We start from the raw sequence: 18,953 nt of genomic DNA on the forward strand, positions 1-18,953 counted from the left end.
TTGGAGGTGGCCTCGTCAGGGCCGTCTTACCAATAGAGGCTAGTGGTGCGGGGCGCCAGGGTGCCAAGTTCTGGAGGGCACCAGGCGAGCGTCCAGGGAACATGGAACGAGCGCGCTGAGTGAGCGAGGGTGCATGCATCGCTCCCGCCAAGCGTCAGCTCAGTTTCCACCCCCTTTAGCTTGTAGGAGCTGAATTCTGTGGGGTGCCAGAAGGCTAAAAGGGAAAAAAACCCGAGCCGTCGCTCAGTGGGAGTGACGTACGTGCCCTCGCTCCCTCGGCACAGGCCTGCTTGCTCTGTGTGTTGCCTGCCGTGGCCACCATGGCATGAAGCAGCCAACTGCCGCGTTCAGCCTCCGCCTCTTCCCCGCCGGAGGAGCCACCCTCCAGCCGCTGCCCGCCTCCTCCAGCCCTAAAAAAAGGTCGACAACTGTGGGAAAGGGGGAAGGGGGTGGGGCACCGGAGGGACCTTTGCACCACAGCACCAGATATGCTTACGACTACCCTGGGCCTCGTGTTTGGTGGATGGGAGGGTGTTGGGCACATAATCTGTCACCTGTCTCAATCCGTGGCCTGAACCATGTGCTTCGGGACAGGCTTGCTTCAACCATGGCATTGCAAATCTCTTAAATGAAAGCACCATTATGCTTGCGCTCTCCAGCAGATATTGGCACCTCTTTAAGAAGAAAAAGAAGGAGGAAAATAGCATACCCCATCCGAGAAGGTAATACCACAGTAAGTGCTGCTTTTCTGCAAATACAGCCACCACAATGAGCGTGTGCAGGTAAATGCCTTCGCAGAGCATCCAGAAGTAATTGCAGATCATTAAATAAAGATGGAAGAACTGAGCCACTTTGCATGTGACCTACAGGGAAAAAACACCACCAGAATGATGTCAAATCATTTGGAAAGTAGAAACAACCAAATAAGAATTGTTTTGGGCATTAATTTTAATGTGAAGAAAAAGGTTTTACAGTGGTGCCCCGCAAGACGAACGCCTTGCAAGACGGAAAACCCACTAGATGAAAGGGTTTTCCGTTGTGGAGGCGCTTCGCAAAACGAATTTCCCTATGGGCTTGCTTCGCAAGACGAAATGTCTTGCAAGTTCCTGTGGGTTTTCCTCCCTTTCCCCCCCTTTTCCTAAGCCGCTAAGCCGCTTATCAGCTGATCCGCTGATAAGCCGCTTATCAGCTGATCCGCTAAAAGCCGCTAAACCGCTAATAGCGCTAATCCGCTAAGCTGTCAATGGACTTGCTTCGGAAGACGAAAAAACCGCTATACGAAGAGCCTCACGGAACGGATTAATTTCATCTTGCGAGGCACCACTGTAATTCTCCGAACTGCCATGTTTTGAAATAGATACATTTGTAACTTCCAAGTGTCAATGCTATAGGCTTGGGTGCTAAAATAGCTAAAATAAACTTGCAAAAGGAACGTTTCCTGTTGTCAAGCAGCCATCTATGCTCTCCAACGATTTGAAAGGTCATGAGGCCCCAGGAAGGATAGGTGCAGGGACAAGGTGGCAATGAGGTTGGCATGGTGGAAATGCGCTGGCATGAGCACCGGATTGATTCTGCTGGTGCTTTAGCACTGCACCAACCTGGCCATTTCTAGTCTCCATCCTGGTATGCAGCAGTGACCCAGTTGGAGCGAGGTCAGGTATAATAATAATAATAATAATAATAATAATAATAATAATAATAATTTAATTTAATTTATTATTTATACCCCACCCATCTGGCTGGGTTCCCCCCAGCCACTCTGGGTGGCTTCCAACAAAAGACCAGAATACAATAACCTATTAAACATTAAAAGCTTCCCTAAACAGGGCTGCCTTCAGATGTCTTCTAAAAGTCTGGTAGTTGTTTTTCTCTTTGACATCTGGTGGGAGGGCATTCCACAGGGCGGGCGCCACTACCAAGAAGGCCCTCTGCCTGGTTCCCTGTAACTTGGCTTCTCGCAGCAAGGGAACCACCAGAAGGCCCTCGGCGCTGGACCTCAGTGTCCGGGCAGAACGACAGAATAAAAAGGTAAAGCAGAATAGCCCTTCCTTGCCCTCCATCTAATCTGTAGGTATCAGATTTGCCATCTAATTACTTCTGATGGAAAAAGACTGACTTGCACTGCCTATCAGACTTTTGAGACTGGAAGGCTGCTACTTATGAAACAGTAAAACAGCCAAAGGCCTGCCCACTTACTGGATTAGCTTTAACCAGCTGTTGGTTGTTGGCAACTCCTGTGAGAGAAATGACTGTAACAATGGAGTTGAAAACAAAAGAGAAAAAGAGATTTTTATGCAAAGTGATCCTCTGGCAACTCAGGCTCCTGAAAGGAAACATAGACAAGAGGAAATTAATGTGGATGGTCAAGAGATTTGCAACAGTAGCAATGCAGTTATATGCTGGAATACAGTAAACCAAGAAAGGAGCAAGCATTTTGCCTGTGCAAAATGTAGTACAAGCAATCAAACTAGGAAGCTTCCAATTAACCACTGTTTCCTGTTTCATCCAAGTCGGGAAACTATGGCTACTGCACTTCACCACAAGCCATGGCATTAAAGCAACTTCAGACCATGGTTTAAGTTCCTGGTTTGTTTTGATACTGATAACCATAGTTTCCTGGCTAGGCTAAAATACGAAACTATGGCTTCCTGGTTTCGTTGCTTAGGCTATGAAGGGAGGAGCAATCAAGCTGTATGGGCAGGGAAGAGATTCATTCATATTTTGGCTTACTGAGCTGAGAAATGAATGTTCAAACATGGTCGATGTAAATTACCGTTAAATGTGAATGCATCAGTAAAAATTAAAAAATGACAGTCGTCATTGCCAATAGTTGTTCAAAATAATTTTAGATGTGAGAAATGGAATGATTTATATGTCATGGAGATTTATTAGTGTTTGTTTCCATAATAATAAAACTATACAAAGTCAGGGAAGAGCAAAATATAAACAGAATCATACTTACTTAAAATAGGCGAATATGCCAAGGGAAATCAAAAGTGAAACTATTGAAAGGCTATGACCAATGATAGTGAGATAATACAAATTCAGAGCTGTCTGCAATAAAACACAGAGAAGAAGTTGAAACCACAAAGCTCATGAACTAAATAGTACAAAGCATTCCAAGGTAACACGACTAGTACAAAATAGGATATTAGCAATAGTTCATCTCACTACTGTGACTGTCTACAGCAGGGACAGGGAATCTGTGGTCCCTCAGGAGTTGTAGGATTACAATTCCCATCATCCCCGACCAGACTGGCTGGTTTCCAGCAATATCCAGAGGCCACAGTTTTCCCATTCCTGGTCTACACGTCCTAAAACCAGCTTGGTCGGGCTATCTGAATCACCATTAAGAACCATCAGGCTGGTGGGCATGAAGGCAGGGAAGGTTCGGTGGTGGCCTCGCGTCTTTAGATATCCCCCTCCAAGCACCTCATTTGCCTCCCTCATTTCAGGGAGGAACCCTACACATGCCTATTCAGAAGGTCCATTGAATTCTGTGCTGCTTACTCACAAATAAGAATGGTAGCTGTTATGTACTGAGTTGAATAGGATCCAAAATGCAGCTGCCTGATTGGCCTAGAACAATAGGATTCAGAATGCAGCAGTCTGATTGGTCCTAGAACAATAGGATCCAGAATGCAGCAGTCTGATTGGTCCACAGGAGCTACCCAATCCAGCTCCAAGTGGAAGTGAATCCGCAACCTGATTGGCCTACAGGAGAATCCCGGAATTAGCCAATCACGTGGGGCCCATTGTGTAAATAATGTATATAAAGCAGACATTCTGGGGGAACTTCCATTCCTCCTCACTACTATGAGCTTAATAAAGAGCATGAAATCCACTCTTGGCTCCGAGTATATTTCAGTAGCCTTAAGCCCAGTGGTGTACCGTGGTGGGAAATGACCCGGGGTGCAAATTTCTGAGGGGGTGCAACAGGTGTCCTCACAACAGGCTTCCTCATCAAGGCCGGGGCCATTGGCCAGGACTTTGGGGCTGGGCGCAGCAGGGCCTGGCTCCTTTTCATGGCTGGAGAAGGGATGCCTGCCTGCGCCCCCCCCCCCGGGCCGAGAGGGAAGGAGGAAGAGCAAGGCAAGAAAGCACTGCCAGAGACATGTGCATTGCCTAGAGCGCCTCACTGCAAGCACAGAAAGCTGAGCACTCCTAGCGGCACTCCTAGCTTTGTGTTTCTCTGCCTTATCTCTGCTGCCAGGTTGGGCTAGTTTTAGAGCTAAGACTCCGTGGATTAGACACTGGCCAGCGAAGGGACTGACCGCTGCCCCACCCTGGGTGCCAGCAACCCAAGCTATGCCCCAGCTCAAGCCCGCGATAGTTTTCCATTTCGCTGAGCTTCTTGTTGATTTGCCAGGTGTTTGTTTTTTTAATCTGTTTTCTTCCGCTACCGCTTTCAGTACCATATTTTTCGCCCCATAGGACGCTCTGTCCCATAGGACGCACCTACTTTTTTGGGGGGGAAATAAAGGAAAATTTTTTTTCCTTTATTTCCCCCCCCAAACCAGGTCGGGGAACAGTGGGATGGCGGTGCTGCGCCTCCCCGCTGTCCCCCGAGCTTGTGGGGCTGGCCGATGTCTGCCTGGCGCGAGGGGCACTCTGTTTCAGGGCGCCCCACGCGCCCCCCCAGTGCGCAAGGCTTGCCGACACCTGCACGAAGCACGGGGCGTCCTCCGGAGGGCGCCCCGTGCTCCGCGCTGCAGACTGCCGCCTGCAAGCCTTGCGCTCCCGGGGGAACTCCCCCCGGGCATGCAAGGCTTGCGGATAGCTTCCTGGAGCCTGGAGAGCGAGAGACGTCGGTGCGCACTGACGCCTCTCGCTCTCCAGGCTTCAGCGAAAGCCTGCATTCGCCCCATAGGACGCACACACATTTCCCCTTCATTTTTGGAGGGGAAAAAGTGTGTCCTATAGGGTGAAAAATACGGTAGTTTATTACGTGGTTTTGCTATATTGTTATATTTTTTTTGCTGTCAGGCACATTGGACACCAAGCTATAGGGCTAAATGATAAGCTCCTTCAGATCCAAAGACCCCTGAGGCCCCCACCCCTCCCACCTCCACGCCAATAAAAGCTGTAACAGGAATCATGTTTAGCTTTGTTCAACTTTGCTTATTTGCAGAGTAGCTTCTTTGAAGCGGGGGGGGGGGGGCACACTGCATTTTGAGAACAGCAGCCATTATTTCATACTGCAATCTTTTTTTAAAAAATACTCGTCTGCTGTTGCATAACTTGAGTTTACTTTATTGAGTACAGCTATGCATTAAACTTGATCCATCTCATATTGAGCCCATTACAAATGTTCTGCAAATGAACGTGCTTCTAAAGTGCTTCGATGAAATCCATGTGTACCGCAAGAGGATCTTAAAACGGCAAATGAAAGACACCTAAATAAACTGTGATTGACATACTGAACTAAAACTTTTCCATCAGTGTTTTTTTTTTAAAAAAAATAAATAAATAAGAGAGACGGAGAAATAAATGGAAGCTGGTGCAAATGCAGATGAGATAATCTGATACTCATGGTAACTGGCGGAATATATATTTCTGAATTAATCACATCTGTATCAAGCTTGGAGTGGCGTCTCTTGCATCTGTTTGCCAGCATTCACCGATTGGCAAATAGCCAGTGTAGGGACTACACTGTAGTTCTCAGCATAAACCACTTAGGACATTGACTTGGAGATACCATATCTCTTCTCAGTCCTTATAACTTTCTTTGGGAGATTCCCAGGTTCTGTGCTGGTGAGGCATTCTAGGACTAGTCCAGTTCTGCTGATGGCTGCTTCTGCCCCTCATGCCAGAAAGCAGAGCTGGCCTCCTTGATCAACACAAGTCCAAAAAATGTATTCACTTTGAAATCTGGCCTGAGTAGCTTGTGAGCCATTACGATGAACTGGAGCCCGCCTCCGGTTATTGTTGCTTGCTGGGACTTCTAAGCACAAAGGGAATCATCATCAAAGACTTTGCAGGTTGCACAAACATGGGTTAGGGCATGGGTAGGCAAACTAAGGCTCGGGGGCCGGATCCAGACCAATCGCCTTCTAAATCCGGCCCGCGGACGGTCCAGGAATCAGCGTGTTTTTACATGAGTAGAATGTGTCCTTTTATTTAAAATGCATCTCTGGGTTATTTGTGGGGCACAGGAATTCATTCATCTCTCCCCCCCTATATAGTCTGCCCCCCCACAAGGTCTGAGGGACAGTGGAGTGGCCCCCTGCTGAAAAAGTTTGTTGACCCCTGGTTAGGGTATGTGACGCTATGCTCAATTCTGAGGACCATAAAAGGTGCAGGCTTGTTCTAAACAGAGATTGCTGCATGCCTGCTTCTCCAGCCTTAATTTTACAAGAGGTTCTCATGCAACTTTGAGATCATCAGCACTTAGCAGGTTAAATCACACACACACACACACACACACACACACCCGGCTTGCAAGGAAGCCACAGGGTGATCAAGGCCTATATTAATAGACCTTGCAAAATCCATGAGACCAACTGCACTGTAACCCAATAGGAACTTCATGGGTCTCAAGCTGTCATTAAATGAAATGTGCTTCCCAAACATCAAACACCTTTTATAGTTGGCTATGCTCCATTCAACAGAACAGCTTGAAGATTAGGATGCCGGGGCAGGGTGAGGGGAGCTTCAGTCTTAAATGCTCATTGGTAGGATTTGTCGTCTTGCTTATTCCATGGAACCAGTGGGCTGAATGGCCCAGCACTCTTTCATAATCACTGCCCCTAGGCTGTTGGTCCAGTATAGTGAATGGGGCACTGGTTTACCAAGCTCAGTAGGTAGAAGGTAAAGGTAAAGGACCCCTGGACGGTTAAGACCGGTCAAAGGCGACTATGGGGTTCTCGCTTTCAGGCCAAGGGAGCTGGCGTTTGTCCACAGACAGCTTTCCAGGTCATGTGGCCAGCATGACTAAACCGCTTCTGGCACAGTGGGAACATCATGACGGAAGCCAGAATGCATGGAAATGCCATTTACCTTCCTGCTGCAGCGGTACCTATTTATCTACATGCACTGGTGTGCTTAGGAACTGCTAGGTTGGCAGGAGCTAGGACAGAGCAACGGGAGCTCACTCCATCGCAGGGATTCGAACTGCCGACCTTCTGATTGGCAAGCCCAAGAGGCTCATTGGTTTAGACCACAGCGCCAACTGCATCCCTAGCTCAGTAAACCATCAGCTAGCCACCTTCCTGCCTTCCTTCCTGTGGGTGGCATCACCTGCCATCCTTAGGCTATGTATACATTACTGGCTTAAAACCAGCAAAGTTGTCCCCCCCCCCCATTGTGTTTCAAGTTGCATTTGCACGACGTGGTGCACATCAGTAAGGTCCAATGTGCTTCTAAGCCACCCATTGCCTGTCCACACCAGTGGGTAGAGACTGGGTCAGGCTAGGCACCCCCCTACTAACTCCCGATTGCGAAGCTGTCATTGGCATATATGCTGTCATCTGCGTGTGTGCAATGGCTGTCTCAACCATAAACACTTTGCCTTAACTGCACAGTGAACATGCCTTTAAGTTTTCCGTTTGGATGGAAGCTGGTTTGAGGGAAAACATATCGAGAAATTTCTCAAGAAACGTCAAGATAGATACGGATTGTGGTTAATGTTGTGCATTCATGGCTTCAAAGACCAGTGGTGCGTTATTTATGTATGCCACTCCAGTGGCCTGTGTTTTGTTAGCGCAAAAATGGAAAACGAGCGAGATCCCAACCAAAGAAGAATGGCAACTTAAACGGATGGAATATATGCAGCTTGCAGATCTAACTTATAGAATAAGAGTATAGTGGTACCTTGGGTTAAGTACTTAATTCGTTCTGGAGGTCTGTTCTTAATCTGAAACTGTTCTTAACCTGAAGCAGCACTTTAGCTAATGGAGCCTCCCGCTGCTACTGTGCCGCCAGAACACGATTTCTGTTCTCATCCTGAAGCAAAGTTCTTAATCCAAGGTACTATTTCTGGGTTAGCGGAGTCTGTAACCTGAAGTGTCTGTAACCTGAAGCGTCTGTAACCCGAGGTACCACTGTATTTTGGTAAATAATTCAGTGCTGCTGGGGTGAACCCTAACCCGCAGTAAAAATATAACAAAAAAGAGACTGCTTCAAGGATTGGTAAGTTTCTGTAACGTTTCTAATGTACCTTTATCAAATAAAAACTCATGGAAACTGCTAATGTCTCCCATCCAACACGCAGCAGTTCCTTAAAAAAAACAACAACTGTTTATGATCCTGCCCTCACTAATTTGTGAGCCCCTCTCTCTATAGCATGCAATACTATCTGCCCAATTGGAAGGGGCAATAAAAGAGCCAGGGCTCAGCAAACTTCTTCAGCAGGGGGCCGGTCCACTGTCCCTCAAACCTTGTGGGGGGCCGGACTATATTTTGAAAAATAAATAAATGAACGAATTCCTGTGCCCCACAAATAACCCAGAGATGCATTTTAAATAAAAGGACACATTCTACTCATTTAAAAACACACTGATTCCTGGACCATCCACGGGCTGGATTTAGAAGGCAATTGGGCCGGATCCGGCCCCTGGGTCTTAGTTTGCCTACCCATGAGTAAAACCAATAGGAACCATTTGGTAAAATACTACATGCATTTCAAACTTCCCTGAAATACCACGGCGGTGAAAAACAAAGGTTGCATATCAAAAGGCGCATGATGCCATAATAACATCAGTTCCATGTGCTTTTGAAATGGATCCCATCCCCCGATAATATTCATTTTTCAGCCTACCTGCACTTTATCATTTACTCCTAAACTACAGCGTGTGTAGTTTGTCCATGTTCTGTTGCTTTCGGGATGTACAAACCACTGCCCATTTTCTTCACAGGTCTTAAAAACTTTTTCTTGTTACGGAAAATTAAGGAGGGGAAAAACACACACATAGTCATTACTCTTGTTTCTGTATTTAACAAATAGATGTAGAAAAATAAAAGAAGATGTCAAAATTTCAGAGAAATTGAAAAACAAACAAACCCGATCTATCTCATTATTTGACTTGGGAAGTAAATGCAAATATATCACTTAAGGTTGCATTAACGCAATAATGCAGCACAAAGGTTCTGTGCACTCACACTGAAATAGAGAAACATGCATTAAAGTGGGTTGTAAACATAAATAATTGCACCCTGGATTATAATCATGACACCTTTTCACACAAATGAAACACTCACTGCCCTTTAGTATATTACAAATTCCCAGGTAAGATCCTCCCTCTATTGTGTGGGCAGGTAGTCCCTCCTCTACCTGGCCTGGTCTCCTTGGCAACACTTCCCCCAGGTGGGAATGGACAACTGACTGAGGCAGGCAAAGACCTCCAGGTATCCCACCTGGGGGAAGGCAAAGCCAAGCCTGTGCTGATGGAGCCACTCCAGGTCCAGGGGCTGCGCGCGTCCATGCAAAGGTCGCCCCCCGTTTTATGCGGGGAGCAGTCATTACAAATTAAATGGCATAAATGTCCAATAACTGTTGAATTGAAGCACAAAGTTCAAATGACATTATTTAGGCACAAGATGGTCTTGCGGGACCCACTCTCACCCTTGGGCTCCAGTGCAGTTTAGGAGGCTTCGAACAAACCGCTTGGCTGTCCTAACCTTGGTTGTCTCACCTCTGGGTGAATGACAATTCTGCCCTGGTTTGGCATTTCAGCATCAAGAGAAAAAGTGCACAATATATTCCGGCCTACAGAACTGAAATCCTTTCAAGCTAAAGGCAGTTCGGTAGCCAAGAAAGGCACTTTAAAAAATCTTTTTTAAAAATGCAAAGTGATGTGGGAATGCAAAGAACCAGACCTAAGACTCGAAAAATGTGAAAGTGGGGGAAACTGAAATTGACCCATTTGCCCGTCTGTAGTTAGGTATAATAATAATAATAATAATAATAATAATAATAATAATAATAATAATTTATTATTTATACTCCACCCATCTGGCTGGGTTTTCCCAGCCACTCTGGTTGGCTCCCAATAGAATATTAAAAACACGATAAAACATCAAACTTTAAAAACTTCCCTAAACAGGGCTGCCTTCAGATGTTTTCTAAAAGTCAGGAAGTGGTTTATTTCCTTGACATCTGATGGCAGGGCGTTCCACAGGGCGGGCGCCACTACCAAGAAGGCCCTCTGCCTGGTACAATGTGTAGGAACCAATATTGGTCTAAGGCTGGTCTTAAATGGGCCAGAGAGTGGCTTTTAGAAAGGCACAAGAGCAGCACCACAAACAGCATCTTCCCCGTGGTATTGGTGAGACTCGTTCACATTTTAATACATTTCCTCACTGGCAGAGATTTACCTGAGGGGTCAAAGTCCTGATAGTAATCAGGGCAGTTCTGGACGACTGTTTTCCCCAAAGCAGTATCATCCCAGCACAACCAGCCATCCCATGTCCTATTGCAATGAGGACCTAAGCAAAAGACGAGTGAAGAAGTTATGAAGTGTTTGATCCTAAGTCACCATGAAGAATGTCCTTCTGCGGAAGGAGACTTCCTTTGACAGAAGGACTCCTTCTGTTCCAGGAAGCTGACCTTTGGATCAAGTCCAGTGGATTTGCAATGGCTACATATCTGCTTTCGAGGTAAACAAAAAACCTTCCCCCATGACCACTACATCTGTTTCATCTGGGCTTTCAAACATCACTACCATATCCTCTTGAGTATCTATAGATTATTGGGAGCTCTTGAGGCTCTGTCACCCTACAATACGATACGATACGATACGATACGATACGATACGATACGATACGATAATCTTTATTGTCATTGTCCCATACAGAACAACGAAATTGAAAAATCTACATAAGACATTCAAAAACCAAGCAGCCTGCTATCACAACCTGGTTAGCCCCCTAAAAACTCTGATACCCCATTTTTAAATACAATATACTCCCATAAAGGTAAAGGTAAAGGGACCCCTGACCATTAGGTCCAGTTGTGACAGACTCTATGGTTGCGACACTCCTCTCACTTTATTGACCAAGGGAGTTGGCGTACAGCTTCTGGGTCATGTGGCCAGCATGACTAAGCCGCTTCTGGCGAACCAGAGCAGTGCACAGAAACACCGTTTACCTTCCCGCCGGGGCGGTACCTATTTATCTACTTGCACTCTGACGTGTGTCAGGGACCGAGCAACGGGAGCTCACCCCATCACGGGGATTCGAACCGCCGACCTTCTGATCGGCACGTCCTAGGCTCTGTGGTTTAACCCACAGTGCCACCTTACATTGCATTTAAAACCAAAATCGCTTTTGGATAGAAACTGTTTCTCAGGGAGCTAGTCCTAGTCTTTATAACCCTGTACCTTCTTCCAGAAGGCAGAAGCTTGACACTAGCATGACCAAGAAGCAGAATGCTATTAGCTCCAAAAAGTGTTTTTTCCTGGGGGTACGTGGGGGTACGCATACCCCCTAAACATTTTGTGAATCGAAGTTTGGCCTCATTGAGAGGCAGTATTTCAATATGAGTAGGATAATGGGAGTACCTCTAAACATTTTTTAAAGAAAAAAAGCACTGGCCCCCAAATGGAAAACGAGCAAGGTCCCAACTAAAGAAAAATGGCAACTTAATTTGACAGAAAATGCACAATTCGCACATAGCATAAGAGAACAAGAAGAACATGCATTTAAAGAAGACTGGAAATCATTGGTTGAATACATTGGGAAATAACTGTATACAGTTGGAAACGCTGGCAGCATTAAGATAAATTCAACGGCATAAACAAGTTTTGATGGGTACAATAATGGAATACTGAGTTGGTATAGTTTTTGTAAAATATGCAGGGATTTGTGATAGGTAAAATGAACCATGGAAAGAGAAGAAGGGAAGTCATTGTTATCTTAAGGATGTAAAATGAGTATTTTGAATTGTAAAACGGAAAATTTAAATATATACATGAAGCAGAATGCTAGAGTGAAGCTACGTGACAAACTGGTTTGCTCTGCCAGGGCCTCTGATGCAGCTGGTCAAAATTAGGGGTGGAAGGTCTGCATGGTCCCATTTCTTTTAGGTCTCATTGATTTGCTGAGACCTGCAGTCCACAATTTCAAAACCCTGATTTAGTTAGGATAATTTCTAAAAATATGTAATTCCATGTACCGTGTGCTGCACCTTTCAACTCCCTGAGTTTGTTTGCTTCATGTTCTTTCCCTCCTCCTCTGAACTGTTTGCGAGGGATCCTTAATACAGTGGTGCCTCGCAAGACGAAAAGAATCCGTTCCGTGAGTCTCTTCGTCTAGCGGTTTTTTCGTCTTGCGAAGCAAGCCCATTGACGGCTTAGCGGATTAGCGCTATTAGCGGCTTAGCGGCTTTTAGCGGCTTAGCGGACAGTAGCGTAGCGTGGGGGGTGCAGGGGGGGCCCGGCCGCACCAGGCGAAACATCTGGGTGTTAAGGTTAGGGGGCGCAAATCCAAGGGTTAGGGGGCGCAAATCCATGGGTTAGGGGGCGCAAATTACTTGCCTTGCCCCGGGTGCTGACAACCCACGCTACGCCACTGTTAGCGGATCAGCTGATAAGTGACTTAGCGGCTTAGAAAAAGGGGGGGGAGGAAAAAAAACCCGCAGGAACTTGCAAGACATTTTCGTCTTGCGAAGCAAGCCCACAGGGAAATTCGTTTTGCGAAGCGCCTCCAAAACGGAAAACCCTTTCGTCTAGCGGGTTTTCCGTCTTGCGAGGCGTTCGTCTTGCGGGGCACCACTGTACCATATTTTTCCGTGTATAAGACGCCCTTATGTATTTTGGGGGACTCCAGTTTTGGGGAGGGTTGCCCCTAGTTGCTGAGCTTTTATGGGGGGGGGGGATGCGAAAAATCACTCACCAGAGTGACAAACACTGCCGATCGCACATGTCACGAAAGCACAGAGCGTCGGCCCGCTCGCCACCAGCAGCTGGCAAGCGCACCTACAATTGCCGCAGCGGAAGCCAATCCACAGCAGCCCTTGCTGCAGCCACCAATCGCCAACCCAATGGACACAGCAGTAGCCAATCCAAAGCAGCCACCCAATCACCCACCCAATCGCCACTGGCAACCAAACGCCAGTCCCCCTTCCGCACTAGCCCCGATTTTGAACATTGTTTTACAGTAAAAAAACCTCGTCTTATACACGGAAAAGTACGGTACATAAGGCATCAAGAGTGCTTTTTAAGCGAAGGCTGGATGGCATCCTACCAGGAAGACTGTACAAGTCGGTTTCCTGCAGTGGTCTGAATGAGATATTATGCTTGCATGGGGATTGCCTTTGTTTTTCAGAATGTAATTTTAAGTAACAACAGATACAATGCTTTCATTCAGAATATATGGGTTTGTTCAGGTTGTGTTTTTTTTTTAAATAACATTTCAGGTTTCTTTTTTTTTTACCTTCATTCTTTTGAGAAGGTGTTTGCATAATTTTCTGGTAACATTCAAACTGTGCTGTCATGATTTTATTCACAGTTACGCTTAATCCATAGATATCTTCGGTTGCGTTCGTATCCCCTTTTATATAGCCTTCTTTGGTTGCATTCTCGTCCGGAACCGCCGTGACAAAAATCTGAATAGAAAGGGAGAAAGAAATTGCCACCGTTCTCAGGAGGGATGCAGTATTTCGTCAATTAATTAGTTAGAATAACTGGGGCGAAATATTCCTTGAAAGAGGCCTCTTCCAAGAAACCAGGCGGGAGATTTTTAAAAAGAGGTTTATACATGTACCTGTAAAAACCATTGGTCACAACCTACAAGGCTCTACCCTTCCACCATTTTTCTTGCACAGCAGGCATGACTCTTTAAATGTAGTCATATGCCTGTGCCAGTTTAAAATAAGCAGGTGGTGGAAACACTTTTTGTTCGTATGCAAATTTATGCAAATGAGATCTATTCATTGATCAAATTCCCACAATTAACTAAGACTTAACAAGACCGATTTCCTTGTGAGATAATGACTTTCCACTGCAGTTTGCAACTGAGAATTCACTTTTTAAGGGACAGAAAGAATAGTGGGTCCTCTGAGATGGGGCTGTTCCACTGCCACCACAAATCTTGTGCATGCACAGAGCTTCCTCTTCCTCTCCTGTTGCCCCCAGCCACTTCATACACCCTCAAAATCAGCTCCAGAGGGTTGGGGGGCACACAGGGGAAGGAAATAAAAATCAATCCCATTGCAGCAGTGGAACCAGGCATGTGGCGCATTAGACACAACACATTGTTTCATTGCAGAAATGTTGAAAGCTTGCAGAAATGAATAATTCATCCAAATGAGCAATGTCAGTTTTCAGATTATTATTATTATTATTTTGAGGGAGGGATATGCTATCGGAGTGAAAAGCATGAAAATCTGAGACTTGACCTGATTTTGATGGTGTCGGTAACGTAATATGCGTGCTTTGCATATGCATATTGAAAAAGAAGAAGAAAAACACCTTTATTATACTGTATGAGTAACTTCAGGGAAAGAAAGCAACTCACCAAGGTCTGAGCTAAGAGGAACACCATCTGCATGATCCAATTTGTCTCCATCACTCAATATAGCTAGTGTAGTTGTTGCACCGTAGTTCAGAAAAAAAGTGTGGCTGAAATTAAGACAAACACATTTTAAAAAATAAAATAAAAAAGCAACCTTAAACCGAATAGACACTCATGTCACCGGAAGAACAATAACCAGCCAAAGTTAAGCACTTTCATTTCCATTTTTTTTCACTGAAAGGAAGAAATTAAAATATATGGTTAATTACTCTCATTGTAGTCAACTTAAAAGTGACAAATGGTTTAACTGTGTACTAAATATTTAGGAAGGGATGAGGGTGGCGCTGTGGGTTAAACTACAGAGCCTAGGACTTGCCAATCAGAAGGTCGGCAGTTCGACTCCCTGTGACAGGGTGAGCTCCCGTTGCTTGGTCCCTGCTCCTGCCAACCTAGCAGTTCGAAAGCATGTCAAAATGCAAGTAGATAAATAGGTACTGCTCCAGTGGGAGTGTAAACGGCGTTTCCGTGCACTGCTCTGGTTCGCCAGAAGCGGCTTAGTCATACTGGCCACATGACCCGGAAGCTGTACGCCGGCTCCCTCGGCCAATAAAGCGAGATGAGCGCCTCAACCCCAGAGTCGGCCACGACTGGACCTAATGGTCAGGGGTCCCTTTACCTATGCACAACAGACTTTTGTTTCCACAAGTGGAAATTACCCTTCTTCCTCTCCACCTTCCTATTTGCCCCTGCCATGGACTCTAGTACCAATCTGGGGGCAAGGGAAGAGCCTGCAAGACGAAAGATGGAATGGTACACAAGCCAGGACTGAAACTGTGCAATTTTTTAAAAAGCAACAACCCCAAACCCAAAGCTTTTCTCTTGGTAATGATGGGATCAGAGTTACCTAAACAATATAGATATTCATTCATGTGTGCAATCACTGCCGCAAGAATGATATTTGCCCCAAAACGGGAAGAAGAAGAAGTCCCGACAAAAGAAGAATGGTTACAGAAATTCATGGACTATGCAGTAATGGTGAAACTTACTAGAAGGATAGGAAGTCAAGACAACAGACTTTTTATCAAGGAATGGATATCGTTTATTGGAGATTTACAAACAAATCGTAAACAAACTAAAACATTAGCAGGATTACTGTAAAAACTTGCAGTTTCTAAAACATGTATGAAATGGATGAGGAAAAGAATTCATAGTGTTTATTGGGATATGCAGAAGGGTGTAAAAAAAAGAGGGTAAATTCATGGAACAGCTGAAAGAGGGGGAGGGAAGTCAAAGTTCGATATGTGAGAATTGTTTTAATTTCTTTCTTGAGATGTTTATTTGTTATAAATGAAAATCATAAATAAACTTGATTTTTTAAAAAGGACCAAAATGGTGCTGAATAAGATTGCTTCCCTTTCCACATCAGCTGTCACCAATCCTATTTTTCTCCTTGGTCCCGCTTACCCTTCTGAAACCATTCTTCCTGCTTCCCTTCCCAAACTCTGCATTCAATAATGGCACAAGCGAAGTCATTACACATGTTGTGCTGAGTCTAGCAGACATTGCATGGACCGGGTTCTTTGGCTTATTCTTTGTGAAGAAATATTGAATTATTTGATGATGGCCTGAGGCTGTTCTGGAAGGAGAACAGACAATTTCAGAGGACAAGTCTCTACCAACCACAATTAACCATAGTAGCTGCATGCAATTTCCAGGATGTCAGTGAGTACTAACGGTGTGATGTAAAGGTGAAGGAAAACAAAACAAAACTTTTTTGAAAAACAAAAATGCCTTCGTTTTAATCAGCTTCATTTTACTTTAACTGCTCGCTCACTGGTTTCAGCAGAGACCCCGCTGCATTCCAATGCCCATAACTTTGGTGTTTTCTGTTCAAACGGCACCAAATGTGCAGAATTCTACGATTCTCTCAGGGCACCAAATTTGAAACTGGGCAAAAGGTCCTTGGGATTTGATATCTTGCTTTATCACTACCCTAAGGAGTCTCAAAGTGGCTAACAAGCTCCTTTCCCTTCCTCCCCCACAACAAACACTCTGTGAGGTGAGTGGGGCTGAGAGACTTCAAAGAAGTGTGACTGGCCCAAGGTCACCCAGCAGCTGCATGTGGTGGAGCAGGGACACAAACCCGGTTCACCAGATTATGAGTCCACCGCTCTTAACCACTACACCACACTGGCTCTCCTTGTTTTAGAGGTGATGAAAAAGGACAGGACACCCAATAAGCTTCCTTTTAGAGGAGACCCATCCTCTTCTCCAGATTGTACCTTTGGCATTTTCTAGACAAAAGGCATGAAATATTCACACGTTGAACTGCTACCTCTGCACATCGTGCATGTCAATTTTCAGGCAGTTTGCAAGCTCACAAATACAAGTGAAAATGAAAATGAACGGGGGAGCATTCATTAGCCCTTTGCCTTTGTTTTTTTGAAATAAATGCATACCCCTACTGACTGTCAGCTGTTAGACTGAAGGAGAAAGAGGAGAGGCATTTTGCCCCCATGCCCAGCTTGTTTGCATCCCAAAAACATCTGGGACACAACTGATAGAAATAGATTTTCTTGGAAAGACGGATCTCTGATCCGGAAGCCCCTATCATATGTTCTTAATTTGATCATCGAAAGGAAGAAGAAATATCCTCAACAACACTGAGCACTGCTCATCCATCCTCCATTGCTTTTGTGGCCAATGGGTGATAGCCATACAGTGTTACCTTGTTTCTCAAACTTAATCTCTGTTCCAAAACAAAAGTGTTCCAAAACCAAGGCGCGCTTTCCTATAGAAAATGGATTAATCCATTTCAGACTTTTAATAACAATCCCCAAAACAGCAATTTAACATGAATTTTACTATCTAATGAGACCATTGATCCATAAAATGAAAGTAATAAACAATGTTCAGTGGTACCTCGGGTTAAGAATGTAATTCGTTCTGGAGGTCCATTCTTAACCTGAAACTGTTCTTAACCTGAGATACCACTTTAGCTAATGGGGTCTCCTGTTGCCGCCGGAGCCCGATTTCTGTTCTTATTCTGAAGAAAAGTTCTTAACCTGAGGTACTATTTCTGGGTTAGTGGAGTGTGTAACCTGAAGCGTATGTAACCTGAAGCGTATGTAACCTGAGGTACCACTGTAATTGACCGCCTTAGTGTTCTTTGTAGATCCCCCCCAAAATAGCTCAACAACTTTGGCCAACCCTCCCCTAAAAAAATCTCAACAACTCTTGGCAATGACAATGGGTAGATCACAGCCAGTCTTTTTATACTGTGAGTAGATCACAGTTTCTTGGGAGTTGGATGTGCCTGGTGTACAGTGGTACCTCAGGTTAAGTACTTAATTTGTTCCGGAGGTCCATTCTTAACCTGAAACTGTTCTTAACCTGAAGCACCATTTTAGCTAATGGAGCCTCCCGCTGCCGCCGCGCTGCTGGAGCACGATTTCTGTTCTCATCCTGAAGCAAAGTTCTTAACCTGGGGTACTATTTCTGGATTAGCGGAGTCTGTAACCTGAAGCGTATGTAACCTGAAGCGTCTGTAACCCGAGGTACCACTGTACTGCAGTCACACAATCAATCAGTAGCTGAACTGGGTTCCACACAGTCACACACACAAAAAAGAGCCACAAAAATGCAAAATAAGTAGCAAAAACAGATAGACTTCAGTGTAACACTCCAAACAGAAGTGTGGCACTAAACTTGGAAGTGTAAGTCTCAAAACGGAGCACGTTCAGCTTCCAAAAAAGGTTCACAAACCGGAACACTTACTTCCAGGTTTGCAGTGTTTGGGTTCCAAGTTGTTTGAGAACCAAGGTGTTTGAGAACCAAGGTACCACTGTATTAAGTGAAACCCCACAGAAATCAATGGCCTTGAGTGGGTTTTATGCCAATAGCTTGATCTCGCTCCATGGCTTTGCGTTGTTTAAGCAACTCTGTTTTGTACTATGGAAATTTAAATTCTTACATGCACAGCTCTGTCTAGACTCAAGCAGCATTTTCCCATACACTCCACTCTCTAATCTTCAGACTTATTTTCTCCAACAGTCATGACCTACAAGATAGATTTATGACAGTAAACAAACAGCTGACTCCATGGATACTATTTTGGACAAATACAACTCTTTTAAATAGGTGTGATAAAATTCTTCTCAAGCTAGGACTGGGATATGAAGCATATTTACTCAGTTCTAGGCATGCTTATTAGACATATGTGGCATTAATCTGAATGGGTTTTACTTCCAAGTAAGTGCATAGCATGATTTCACAACCTGATGTGGTGTCTTTCACAAAAACCTACATATAATGTACGTCAAAAGATTTTTTTTTAAAAAAAATCCCGATTTAACTTAATTGTGGTTGCATCCTCTACCAAAAAAACAAGTGTATATTGGTTAACAAAGATTGGTTAACCCACAGCACCACCTGTGTCCCTTTAGGTAAAAGGTAAAGGGACCCCTGACCATTAGGTCCAGTCGTGACCGACTCTGTGGTTG

At 44.9% G+C, this 18,953-nt stretch overlaps 1 protein-coding gene and 1 long non-coding RNA gene across 4 annotated transcripts in view; both read right to left on the reverse strand.

The window, feature by feature from the left end:
* LOC309335783 overlaps window positions 1-18,953 on the reverse strand; it is a 141,773-nt gene that overhangs the window by 20,484 nt on the left and 102,336 nt on the right. The gene's annotated exons all lie outside the window — the stretch shown is intronic.
* CALCRL (calcitonin receptor like receptor) overlaps window positions 1-18,953 on the reverse strand; it is an 87,458-nt gene that overhangs the window by 15,844 nt on the left and 52,661 nt on the right. For 2 of the 3 annotated variants that reach the window (XM_081838415.1, XM_081838417.1), the window contains exons 2-8: window positions 14,455-14,558; window positions 13,372-13,543; window positions 10,315-10,425; window positions 8,759-8,871; window positions 2,963-3,054; window positions 2,197-2,323; window positions 710-863 (exon numbers count right to left, since the gene is read on the reverse strand). In XM_081838415.1, coding sequence (XP_081694541.1) covers window positions 710-863; window positions 2,197-2,323; window positions 2,963-3,054; window positions 8,759-8,871; window positions 10,315-10,425; window positions 13,372-13,543; window positions 14,455-14,505 — 820 coding nt within the window. In that variant the 5' untranslated portion in view covers window positions 14,506-14,558. Of the gene's footprint in view, window positions 1-709; window positions 864-2,196; window positions 2,324-2,962; window positions 3,055-8,758; window positions 8,872-10,314; window positions 10,426-13,371; window positions 13,544-14,454; window positions 14,559-15,167; window positions 15,240-18,953 lie in introns of all 3 variants that reach the window. The other variant, XM_081838416.1, reaches the window with a different exon arrangement.

This window comes from Podarcis erhardii (genome assembly GCF_964252035.2).
Source record: "Podarcis erhardii genome assembly, chromosome: 1".
In the NCBI taxonomy this organism is placed as follows: Eukaryota; Metazoa; Chordata; class Lepidosauria; order Squamata; family Lacertidae; genus Podarcis; species Podarcis erhardii.